The sequence below is a fragment of the Trichomycterus rosablanca genome, chromosome 12, assembly GCF_030014385.1.
Source record: "Trichomycterus rosablanca isolate fTriRos1 chromosome 12, fTriRos1.hap1, whole genome shotgun sequence".
Classification (NCBI taxonomy): Eukaryota; Metazoa; Chordata; class Actinopteri; order Siluriformes; family Trichomycteridae; genus Trichomycterus; species Trichomycterus rosablanca.
The window spans coordinates 6,906,203-6,919,341 of NC_085999.1; the positions used below are offsets into that span (position 1 = coordinate 6,906,203).

General features: G+C 39.1%; 1 protein-coding gene across 1 annotated transcript in view; it reads right to left on the bottom strand.

Annotated features, from left to right (window-relative positions):
• Positions 1-4,763: 4,763 nt before the first annotated feature.
• cers6 (ceramide synthase 6) overlaps positions 4,764-13,139 on the bottom strand; it is a 36,520-nt gene continuing 28,144 nt past the window's right edge. Inside the window, exons 8-10 of the mRNA XM_063006258.1 lie at positions 11,817-11,923; positions 7,347-7,503; positions 4,764-5,754 (exon numbers count right to left, since the gene is read on the bottom strand). Coding sequence (XP_062862328.1) covers positions 5,605-5,754; positions 7,347-7,503; positions 11,817-11,923 — 414 coding nt within the window. The 3' untranslated portion in view covers positions 4,764-5,604. The remainder of the gene's footprint in view (positions 5,755-7,346; positions 7,504-11,816; positions 11,924-13,139) is intronic.

Below are 13,139 nucleotides of genomic sequence, written 5' to 3' on the forward strand. Positions count from 1 at the left end.
ACAGAATACAAGCTTGTTGTACAGCCTACCAAAGGTATAAAATGTATGATGAGTGCGTTGTGTAAGTGAATGGAAATAGCTTAGCAGACTCACAGAACAAGTGCTCAGTGGCTCCTTCATCTTCACTCTGGCTGTTTGTTGACTTTGCACTTTGACCGTTCTCCTCCCTTAAGGCAGGCATGCGGAAATCACCTGTGCAGCCTGAACTAATATAAAACCACTACACCAGAGTCAGCTTTCATTTAATCATTCATTACACAAACTAGTGGTGACACATGTGGAAAGTGGGGACGATTCCAATAACCCTAACACAAATACAATGCCTGCGCCAAGAACCTCTGGGATTTACTTTGTTAAGGGGAAGGATGGGCACGGGAGTGTCTTAACCTGTCAGGGGAGAGAAAGTTTGTACAGGAGCCATTGGAACAGCTAAGTTTAGCTGGTACATTTACCCTTTAAAAGCAGGATACACTGTTAAACAAAACCTGTCAGCAACTTTGAAATGAACAACGGAACTTTGAAAGCAATTAAATGAGCAACGTTGAACTTTTTTTGTTACTCTTACTAATAAAAGATTAATGATAGCCGCTCAGGTGGCGCAGCGGTAAAACACTCGTCGGTTTGAAACTCAGCTCTGCCAACCGGCAGGCTGGGTGGCTACATGGGCAACAATTGGCTGTTGTTCATACAGGATGGGAGCCAGAGCCGGGACTCATAACTGATGCAATTACTACCTCTGCTGGCTGATTGATGTCTGCACAGAGGCGAGGAAAAATGCGATGATCAGGGTGTGGCTCTTCATACACAAAGCTGATCTGCATATGAACCCGACTTGTGCAGGTGAAAAGATGCAGTCGGTACTGCGCACATGTCGAAGGGGGTGTGTGTCAGTCTCGCTCTCCGCAATCAGGGTGGGGATCAGCATTGGTAGAGAGGAAGCATACTGCAATCGGGTGATTGGATGCAACTAGATTGGAGAAAAAATTGGGAAAAATGCAAAAAAATAAAAATAATAAAAAAAAATAAAATCAAAGATTAATGATGATACATTTTTTCCTGAACTGTGCTGATTTGGTGTAGAAAATATAATCTGACAGTAAATATTAATGCCCATTTTTATATAAATAAAAATTAACAAATAAATGTACACCAAAAACAAAATACATTATAAAATAAAAGCTAAAAACAGAACTAAATTCAAATGAAGCAAATAAAGTCCCACAATGGGGTAGCACAATGGCTAAGTGGGTAGCACTGTCGCCTCACAGCAAGAAGGTCCTGGGTTCGATGCCCAGGTGGGGCGGACCGAGTCATTTCTGTGTGGAGTTTGTATGTTCTCCCCGTGTCTGCTTGGGTTTACTCCAGGCGCTCCGGTTTCCTCCCACAGGTGCAAGTGAAGTGAATTGGAGACACAAAATTGTCCATGACTGTGTTTGATATAACCCTGTAGTGATGAACCTTGTGTAATGAGTAACTACCGTTCCTGTCATGAATGTAACCAAAGTGTAAAACATGACGTTAATATCCTAATAAACAAAGTCCCACAGTACACAAAGTGAAACTTCTACAAATAAAAAACACACTGTTTTTGTCGTCGTGTTTATTACATGGCAACATGATTCATCAGTTCATACTTTGCATATGAAACAAAAGCAGAAAACTGAAGCCTTTGAAAATATTTAAAAAGTTTTGACATCAAGTACAAACCACAGAACTGAGCATCAGCGCACTTTCTGTTCAGCAAAGCTTTAGCTCCTCCATGGCTCGTTTACAGAAAAACAAGCAAAAGTTTACCCTGATTTCTTTAATAAATCATCCATTTAAAAAATGTCCTAAAGTGAAAATGTCCTAAAGCTAAAGAATCAGTAACATAATACAGCTGATGTCGAGCATTTTAACAACATGCATACGGTGTGTGATGGTATTACAGTGATGCACCATGATGTACAACACAAACTAAATCTAATAAAAGATGCTTGTTCGCTGGTTAGTAATCTTTTTTATTTTATTTTTATAAAATTTATGGTTCACTCAAACTCAACCCATCATTCACAATGTAGCTACACTAGGGTTTTTATTTCTCACTATACGTAGAACAGAAAAAATATCTGTCCTTTCTCAGAGTGCAATTAAAATATTAACTCTACACTCTACAGTAAAATGAACATATGGGCTAGAAATAAATTAAAAGTGTACGTTAATAGGACACTGTTGGAAATACAGTATATCAGTATTCAGAGAACTAATGTACTGTAAAATAAACTTCTGATATTTGCTATAGATACATTTTCCTCGAGCTAATAAATCTGAATAGTGGAACGTTGGTGTATGTTGGTGTAGAATGGCAGAATATTATATTTTCTCTGTTGCGATAATCATCTACTAGAAGCTAATAGATACTGTACTGTACAGTGTAACACTGTCATTTGTGTGCAATTCAGTTCTAAGCTTTGATAAACCCAAACACAGGATTCATTAAAACCAAGAATAGCCGCTCAGGTGACGCAGCGGTAAAAACACACGCAGGAACCAGAGCTGGGATCTCGAATACATCGTATCGAATCTCAGCTCTGCTTGCTGGCTAGGCTGAGCGGCCACATGAACAACGATTGGCCTGTTGTTCAGATATGGGCGGGATTAAGTCGGATAGGGACTCTCTCATAACTAATGCAATTACGACCTCTGCTGGCTGATTGATGGCGCCTGCACAGAGATGAGAAAAGAGTGCTCTCAGGGTGTGTCTCTCCGTACACAGTGCTGATTCGCACTGCACGCGTCAAAGTGTAAGTTATAGGATGCATACGACAGGCTGCCCACGTGTTGGAGGGGGCGTGGGTTAGCTTCGTTCTCCTCGATCAGAGCAGGGATCGGCATTGGTGAAGAGGAAGCATGACGCAATCGGGCAATTGGACGAGCTAAAAGGGAGAAAAAGGGGAGAAACCGCATAAATAAAAAAAATAACAAAATCAAGAACAATGTGATACAATTTCCTAAAGGTCAATTTAGGAATGATGCTAATCGTCAGTACAAAATGTTTTGTTGTTAGATGTGTGTTTTGGGCTTTTCTGTTCCAACATAAAATAAATAAAAATAATTAGAATTTGTAGGTAAATTTGTACATGGTTAAAAGCACAGGGTAACACTTCATTTAAAGTGGACAGCAATGACCAAACAAAAGAACACAACAAGAGGAAACTCATATACAGCTGAAGGAAAGACTTTACATCTCTGCATCTCATGTTATTCACAAATAAAAAAAAAAAAAAAATACAGGGTGATACATAATACATAAAATAATAAACTCGTCAAGAACAACTGGCAGAGATTAGCCAAGCATTCTAGCAGAATAAAAACAGGTATAACAGAAAGACAGCAATGGTTGGCACCCTGTCCAGGGTATTCTTGCCTTGTGTCTAGTGCAGCGGTCCCAACCTTTTTGCACCACGAACCGGTTTCATATAAGATATAATTTCATAGACCGGCGGGGGAGGGAGGATTTAAAAATTATAACTATAGAATGGAAAACCAGTGTGAAGCCTAAGCTTTTGTCAATGCAACGAGACGCTGCTCCCACCTAGTGGTGGTTGGAGACAATAACACCCAAAAAGTTTTGGAAATGTAATTGCTCTTGTAGCGATCTGTAATTATTTATTCTTTCTATGTGGCCCGGTTATAAATGACCCACGGACTGGTACCTGTCCACAGACCGCTGGTTGGGGACCACTGGTCTAGTGTTTTCTGGTGGAACCGGACCTGACGTGATCCAGATAAAAGCAACTAATAAAAATTTAAAATAAAAGTCAAAAAGATTTGTGGTGGGCTGCTCAGGTGGCGGAGCGGTAAAAACACACGCTAGCACACCAGAGCTGGGATCTCGAATACATCATATCAAGTCTCAGCTCTGCCTACCATCTGGGCTGAGCAGCCACGTGAACAACAATTGGCCTGTTGTTCATATAAGGGTGGGGCATTAAGCCGGATAGGGACTCTCTCATGACTGATGCAACTACGACCTCTGCTGGCTGGTTGATGGCGCCTGCACAGAGGCGGGGAAGGAGTGCGGATCAGGGTGTGTCTCTCCGTACACAGAGCTGATCCACAGCTGATCTCATCTAGTGTAGGTGACAAAATGCATATGGCTGCTGCCCATGTGTTGGAGGGGGCGTGGGTTAGCTTCGTCCTCCTCAAATCAGAGCGGGATCGGCATTAGTGGAGAGAAAGCATGACGCAATCGGGCAATTGGACACGCTACAAATTCGGGAGAAAAAGGGGAAGAAAATGCATAATGAAATATAATATATATATATATATGGTGGTGGTGTGGGGCAAATGGGATGGTTCACTAGAATGAACCAACAGCTGCTCAAAAGAATAAAGGAAGATGTAGTAGGAATTTAAAATAGTGAAGGTGGAGCATTCAGAAAAAAAGCTGATCTTTAAACTAGTGTTACACTACACTGTCATTTAATCCTGTATACTAATAAATCTTCGTATTTAATAATGACAGAACATCAAATGAAAATGGTTGAGGTCTGTCTGACCTTGTTTTAAAGGGAAACCTTACACTGTACTTTTTGCTATAGAATGTTGTTTATTGTTTAGTAACCTCTGTCCTGTTTGGGTATTTTATTATACTATTACAGTGCATTACTGTATTTATTAGGAGTGGAATGTCATTTCTTATGTAAATGAAAAGTTGTTTTTTGTGTTGCAATATCAGATCTATGTAAAAAAAAAACATAAAAATTCAAAAATTCAACTAATTACAAAATTAAACTGTTATTAGCAATCAGTTCCATGACATCAGTTTTAAGTTTTGTATTTAAATCATGATAAGACTATTAGTAATAGGTCATGTCATACAGTTTCTTTAAATTTTAATTGAACTGTCAGGACTAGTTTTTCTTGGACCGGGTTTCACCTGCTTTTTGGCATTTTTAGTTTTCAAACATAATGTATAATGAATGTAAATGATGAAAGTAACTGTAGGTACGATCACAGAGCAATACCTGATTTGAAGTGGATAAAAATACAGCAAAGTAAACACATGAGCACATAATACTGTTACAGAATCATCTCACTAGTGCAAATACAGAAGTTGGTGTTGGCATTTCGTATAAAGCATTTCATACATTGTACCGGTGAGCGTAATAAACAGCATTCACTGGATTTAAAATCATGATAAAGAATTTAAAAACACAATACGTATCGTATGTAAAAGCTGTTGTACTGGTGAATCTTGAAATAGTGACTTATTGTTATACTGTATAGTGCACCACTTTAAACAGTGAAATGGACAATAAACCTAAACATATATAGATATAAAAATAAATAAATAAAACCATGTTACGCTCCCATTTATCCGTAACTACATGACCACAGCAGCATGCTAGCATGATGAGAGATTTTCATTCACAAAAAACAAGAGTGGCTAAAGCTAGAAGAAGAACCAACTGATGTTCAACTAAGTGGCTATAAACAATACAATATAAAACCAATCCTGTTGTAGAACTTGCAGTAGCATACAGGCAACGTTGTTCATGTTTAGACGTGTATGAGTACTGTACAGGCTAACAAAGCAGGCCGCAGTGGGCTGGAGGACGTTTAGTGTTCATCAGGACACAGGGACGAGCACAGGAAGCCGTTAGAGCCGTGAGCCCCGTTGGTACCATTAGTGTGGTGTTTGTGGGAAGATGGCGCCACTTCCTCTTCATCAGAACTTGACTCGATGTCACTGCGGTCGTCCTTTGACACCTGGGAAAGATAAGTTGCATCAGAAAAACTGTTTTCAGCTGGAATAAAAATAAATGATATATAGGACACGCTATAGGTTCTAAACTTGCTGGCATACTGTGATGGTGCTATGTTAAAGTGATTGTTCTAACCATTGTGTTATATTTTACTGCCAATGTAGCTCTATAAAGATTATCATAATTGTGCATTTAATTTTACACACATCTCTGGTGGGTGTGCCCTAAAGGTTTTAAAAACATTTCTTATCACTAGTGGCTAGTCCTGGGCACTTTGGTGGTGCAGCAGTCTTATACGCTAACCCACCACCACCGAGATCTGGGTTCGAATCTCATCTGTACTGTTGTCTGGTTGGGTGTCTACACAGACATGATTTCTTGGGGGTAGGCCAAAGCTTTGTAATAGATTTCTGCCTCCGTGTCTTGAGCCCAGAGTTTACCAATGGAACCAAATTGGTGTAACCCTTAACGAGGAAATAAAAATGAGCACTCAGACAATCTTAAAATAGTTTAAGGGCAAAGTCATTTTAAGGCACTATATATAAAATATGTTGGTTGTTTTACACCATTATATATGTTTTATTTTAAAAATATGAAATATACTTTGTGCAACTACTTACATGTAAAGGATTCCATTTTCCCACCTGAGGCAATGCAGAGTTAGCAGAGAGAACAGAAACATGGAATTAAGAAGAAAACAGGCAACAGCAGATACAGTGGGAAGGATCTGCATGATACACCAAGTATGTGTATGTGTTTCTATTAACTGATGTTAATTAAGTAATTCATTCACTACAAATAAATCAATGAGACAAAGAAAAGCAAGTAAATAAGTAAAGAGACCTGATTTATGCTTCTACATTCACAGCAAGTCTTTTATCCAAAGCGACTTACATCATGTGTTTGCTTTTATAAGATCTGATTTATTCATTTAAAGTTTTATTTTTATAATGTCACTAAATTGTTAAAATAGTTTAAGGGCAAAGTCAACTCTTATTTTATTCTTTAGTTCTTTGTGTTCTTTCCTGCTCCTGTGTTTAATCTGGTAAGTAAGATGCAACATAACTTTGTTCTGCTGTGTTCATAGAGTTGAAGGACAATTTGGTGACAGTTTAGTTACTAGTCCAGTACTTTAAACACTAAGCTACCACTGCCCACTTCCTAAGCTTTACAAATAGTGGACTGGAGTTTTGGACTAGTGAAGCTAAACCAGTTTGGACTCCAAAACAGAAATGCACATGCTTACCACCCACTCCTACTGTGACTGACCAGTATCTTGTTTACTGTATAAGCTTTACAAAAAATTTGAAATTTAAACAGGGGTGTCCAAACTTTTGTAAAAGACCTATATGTATTTATATAATGTATGTTTCTTAAATGGTCAAGACAGTAAAACTATATTATTAAATAAAAAGCACAACAGCGCTGATAAACACACGTCACTTTATTTTCCTATTATTCTGGTGCCTAAGAACCATGAAAGTCGTCTGATGAAGCATAAACCAGATTTTAGAGTCATGCGAGCAGGTACTGACTGTGTGTGCATGCAGTACTGTTAGTGAATGGTGGAAGAATGTATTGGTCCATTCCTCTTACCTTTCCTCTGGAGATTGACTTACAGGTTGTCTTCACTATGAGATAGGACCAAAATGTATGTAAGGCCTGAAGCAGCACAAGCAGGATGTTAAACACCCACCAGGATGGGTACGGCCCCACAATCTCCCAGCTCTCGAACAAAGTGGTGTTCAAAACCCTACATTTAAAGGAGACACAAATACAATGTTTTAATAATCATTCATGAGCATTCCCAGAAGAGTGTTGGCTGTTAATGCCACAAGGGTGGTGGTGGTGGTGGTGGTGGAGGGGTTCTGATGGTCATGTCCAACAAAAGCATGGCCAGGTGTCATACAAACCACAAAGAGCTTTTAAAACATGTAAACAATTTTTGCAGTTATTCCTACACTTAACTTAAAACCTTAATAACTTTGTTGATGTGAGTCGTTGCCAATGTGATTACGATCTCAGTACTGTGAACTTACTGTGTTCCATCAGATTTTTCAGTTGATCAGACTGTTGGCACAATACAGATCTTTCCATATGGCACTCCCAAATGAAAATATTAACCATTAGCTGCTAAAAATAAATATATAAGATATTTTTCAATCAACAATGTTTGATTAAACAGTGACATCTTTCTGCAGCGACAGGAGGTAAATGTACATCTGTTTTGGAATAATAGCACCATTTAGTTCAAGCTATTTCTTGCTGATGAAATTCCAGCCTGTCGTCAACACATTAAGGGCAAACTTCAGAAACTGAAAAGCAAAGAATCCTGCACCAACTTGTTTCTTCCAAAATGGCCAAATCGCTTTATATTCCTGACTGTCTTTGATATATCTTTATTCCTAACATGTTTTTGGGAAGCTGCCCAGAGTTAGGTACTAAATAATTTAGACAGTAAAACAGAGCAAGCCAAAGTAAAGGCAGCAAAGTCTATAACATCTGAACAAACATCACAGTTGATACTAAAATTAGCAAAATGTTACCGTGTTACAGAAATAATCCAGGTCACTGGGCATGATTTTTTAATATTGTATTAGAATCTATTTCTGGCAGCCTTCTTGCTGCACTCGCCAACTGACATTTTACAATATACGTGATTATAATTACACTTTATTTAAGTAACATCTTATCTACCCTACTTCTGACAGTATAATATATGCCCTAACACAGACTGGCAACCCTTTAGCATTTTAACACTAATTGTAAGCCGGACTGTCAGATGAAGCAGGGCAGAGCATTTGCCAGGTCATTAGGAGTGAGATCATTTGCTAACATCATGATGAGCTTTGGGGGTGAGGACAGCCGTGTCTGCTCAGACTACACTCTGCCAAAGAAATAAAGTACATCTATCTACTACCAGTGTAGCTTTTTACGTTCTCCCAACCATGAGGCATGAAGTGAATGTACTAACTGTGAGTGGGTGTAATAAAAAAGGTTTTAATTTTTTTCACTGTAAGCAGAATAGAAATAATGGTGCCCAGACAGCCGTGTTTAATGTCTGAACGAGTCGGTAGTGAAAGATCTGAAGCGGAGATCAGAGATTGACATTTTAACAGAGTAAAATAGGCTTACAGAAACCATGACAACAGAGCCCAGCGTTAACACACAAGAACAGATTTTCTTGTTGCACTGGGGTTAAATCAAAGATTTTATGTTTAAAAATTGAAACGTATTTTCACAGAAATACCAAAAACTTTAAATCCAACAATTTTTATTAACTTTTTTGAATAATCTACATTTACAGCATTTAGTAGACATTTAGATACAAAGCGACTGACCACTGTGACCAGATACGATGCAAACAATTAAGGATTAAGGACATTGCTCAAGGTCTCAACCATGGCAACGTGGCACGGGTGGGAATTGACCCACTGACATTCTGAATACTAGCCCAGTACCTTAAGCACTGAGCTACCACTGCCCTATGTCCTGATTCGGGTTGTAGAGATTATTAAGCCCCCCAGAATCACTGGGTGCCAAAACTCTTTCCTTAATCGCTGAGCTGTCACTGCTCTGTGTCCTGATCCAGGTTGTAATGGCTATAAAGCCCCCCAAAAACACTGGGTGCCCAACTCTTTCCTTAATTGCTGAGCTGTTACTACCCTATGTCCTAATCCGGGTTGTAGGGATTATAAAGCCCCCCAAAAACACTGGGTGCCCAACTCTTTGCAGACTGACCAGAAGCAAGGTTTGTTTGTTTGTTTATTAGGATTTTAACGTCATGTTTTACACTTTGGTTACATTCACGACTGGAACAATAGTTACTCAATACACAAGGTTTATCAGTTCACAAGGTTATATTGAACACAGTCCGACAATTTTAGTATCTCCAATACTAAAAAACCGGAGCACCCAGAGTAAACCCAGACACAGGGAGAACATGCAAACTCCACACAGAAAGGACCTTCTTGCTGTGAGGTGACAGTGCTACCCACTTAGCCACCGTGCCGCCCACCAGCAGCAAGGAAGACTTTACTGACTAAATGAAGCAAAATAATCCAGGGTTTTGCCTATAGTACAAAAAAGAGATGCGTAAACACTTTGGAATGATCTGTATTTCTGCATTTAGAAAACAAGGTGAGTTTTTATTAAAGTCAACAGTCCAATACATTCTGCCTAAAGTGATAATACAAAAGAACACGTTTAAACATTTGCATTTCAGGCTGGGAAAATATGCAAACCTTCGCTCTAGTGGCTTCTCAAAAAAAATCAGGTGCTTTAATAAAAGGGATTGAATGTGTGGGTTATGTAAAATTCTTTATAAAAAAAAAAAAGACTTGACTGATGTTTATCTGAACCATGTCTTGATTCAAACACAATTTGCACTGTTTGTCAGTTTTTTCACTGTAATGATGTTCAGACGATACACTGATCAGCCATAACAGTAAAACCACCTCCTTGTTTCTACACTCACTGTCCATTTTATCAGTTCCACTTACCATATAGAAGCACTTTGTAGTTTTACAATTACTGCCTGTAGTCAATCTATTTCTCTGCATGCTTTGTTAGTCCCCTTTCATGCTGTTCTTCAATGGTCAGGACCCCCACAGGACCACCACAGAGCAGGTATTATTTAGGTGGTGGATCATTCTCAGCACTGCAGTGACACTGACATGGTGGTGGTGTGTTACTGTGTGTTGTGCTGGTATGAGTGGATAAGACACAGCAGTGCTGATGAAGTTTTTAAACCCCCCACCGTCACTGCTGGATTGAGAAAAAGTCCACCAACCACAAATATCCAGCCAACAGCACCCTGTGGGCAGCGTCCTGTGACCACTGATGAAGGTCTAGAAGATGACCAACTCAAACAGCAGCAATAGATGAGTGATCGTCTCTGACTTTACATCTACAAGGTGGACCAACTAGGTAGGAGTGTCTAATAGAGTGGACAGAGTATTCAAAAACTCCATCAGCATTGCTATCTGATCCACTCATACCAGCCCAACACACACTAACACACCACCACCATGTCAGTGTCACTGCAGTGCTGAGAATCATCCACCACCTAAATAATACCTGCTCTGTGGTGGTCCTGACCATTGAAAAACAGGGTGAAAGCAAGTTAAAAAGATATGTAGAGAAACAGATGGACTACAGTCAGTAATTGTAGAACTACAAAGTGCTTATATGGTAAGTGGAGCTGATGAAATAGACAGAGGGTGTAGAAACAAGGTGGTGGTTTTAATGTCATGGCTGATACAGATAATTTCAAAGCAAAAATTTTCATTTCATTTTTATGTTTTACTACCATTTTATCCTGGTTTCACCAGAAACACCGGGTGGAATGCAGTAACACACCCCGGACAGGACGCCAATCCATCGTGGGGCCTCAGGATCATGTATTTTTTTATAATTCTTTGCCTACCAGGAAAACTGTAAATACAGTCATCACTGAGAAACAATCACCTCACACCTTCTTACATTCACTCTGGATCAGAATCTCTGCTGTAGCCATAGAAACTTTCACTTGGCAACAAGTGTCTAAATGAAGTGGAAAGGAAAACCTCATTTAGCAGTTTTAGCTAGAAAGACACCAACAGATGGTGCTCACCGTTTCTAAAATATTAAAACATCCACAGTATGTGCTCAAGATCGAAGCGGACACAAAAAAAAAGTCACGGGTAGTCTTGCTCAGTGAGGCAGAAGCTTAAACTCAAGATGGACAAAATAACAGAAACAATGATACAAATACAGCAGCATGGTAAGTTGTGTTAGGCTGAGAAACAAATCTGACAGGGCTGCCATTCACACTCACATATAACTTGAAATCAGTAGCGCAAAGCCTGGACCCTTGAACAACAAAAAAAAGTACAATGTTCTGAGTATAAAATGGTCACTGTATGTCCTATAACAGGATAGATTTAAGTTTGCAAGATGCCCTACCTTCAACTCAGTCTGCTGTCAGCTTTTTTCAAACAATGTGATATATTTTAAAATCCTTTATCTTTATACACACATTCAGAGATAGAGAAATGGAAACAAGACCTATAAAGGATTTCTTACCATACAGGATATAACCCCAGCCTGGAACTGATGAAAACCAGGGCGAACATGATGAACAGGAGATTGCAAAGCCTCTGGCACTTGGCATAGTTGGCCATTTTAGCTGCCTGAAAATAGAAACTTATATAAGCAAGAACAATGTTCAAAAAATTTAAGACCGGTTCTGATCTGCTGGATCGTCCTACAAATGCAGCACAAACTTTTAAATACAGCAAACAACTACATCTAATTAAAGATAAGGAATCTAATAAATGTTACGTAGATTGACTGTAGATCAGATTGTTCATTACAAACGTATTCATTCTTTCTTTTTACCTAATTAGCACTTTCAGGTTTAGACATCTTATACATGAATTACTGGCAATTTTATGAGCAATACCCACATATGTACATTGTGGGTATACAGTTATAAACTCTAGCACATCTGTTACTCTGTACACTATGTCATTTCCTTACCAAATCTGTCAATAAAAGGAGACACCCCTAGGACTATCACTTACTAGATATTATTTGGATGTTGAGCCATAGCACTCCAACCAAAAATATAAAGCCAACAGTGTTCTGTGATGAGAAATTGTCACACACTGCACATTAAAACAGAACACAGCTCTAGTCTCGAACTGTAAACCACTTATTTATTAGGATTTTAAAGTCATGTTTTACACTTTGGTTACAATCATGACAGAAACGGTAGTTACTCATTACACAAACCGGAGCTCCCAGAGGAAACCCACGCAGACACTGGGAGAACATGCAAACTCTACAGAGAAAGGACCCGGACCGCCCCACCTGGGGATCAAACCCAGGACCTTCTTGCTGTGAGGTGACAGTGCTACATACTGAGCAACCATGCCGCCCACACTGTCGACCATAGTGTTCATAATAAAGAGGCCAGTAAGTGTATTTAAAAATCATAACAACATTGCGGCACCTGATACATATACCAGTACAACGCATGCAATCATGTCACTACCATGTTAATGTCACTGCAGTGCTGAATATGGGTCACCACCCAAACCACATCTAATCAGTGGGGATCAAACAGGGGTTTATTTTTTAATGTTGGCACCTACACTTACACAGTCCACATACTTTCACTAATCATTGTATAAGCTACAGTACATCTACAATACAGATGACATTTCTGGGTATACAATTACTGACTGTTACCAATGTTTTGCTCTGTACACTTTGTCAGCCCCCCTCTATCAATCCAAAGCAACCCCCACTGACCAGATATTATCGTGTAATGGATCATTCTCAGCACTGTAATGAGACTAACATAACGATAACATGGAAGTGTTTGTTGTTTTGGTATAAATG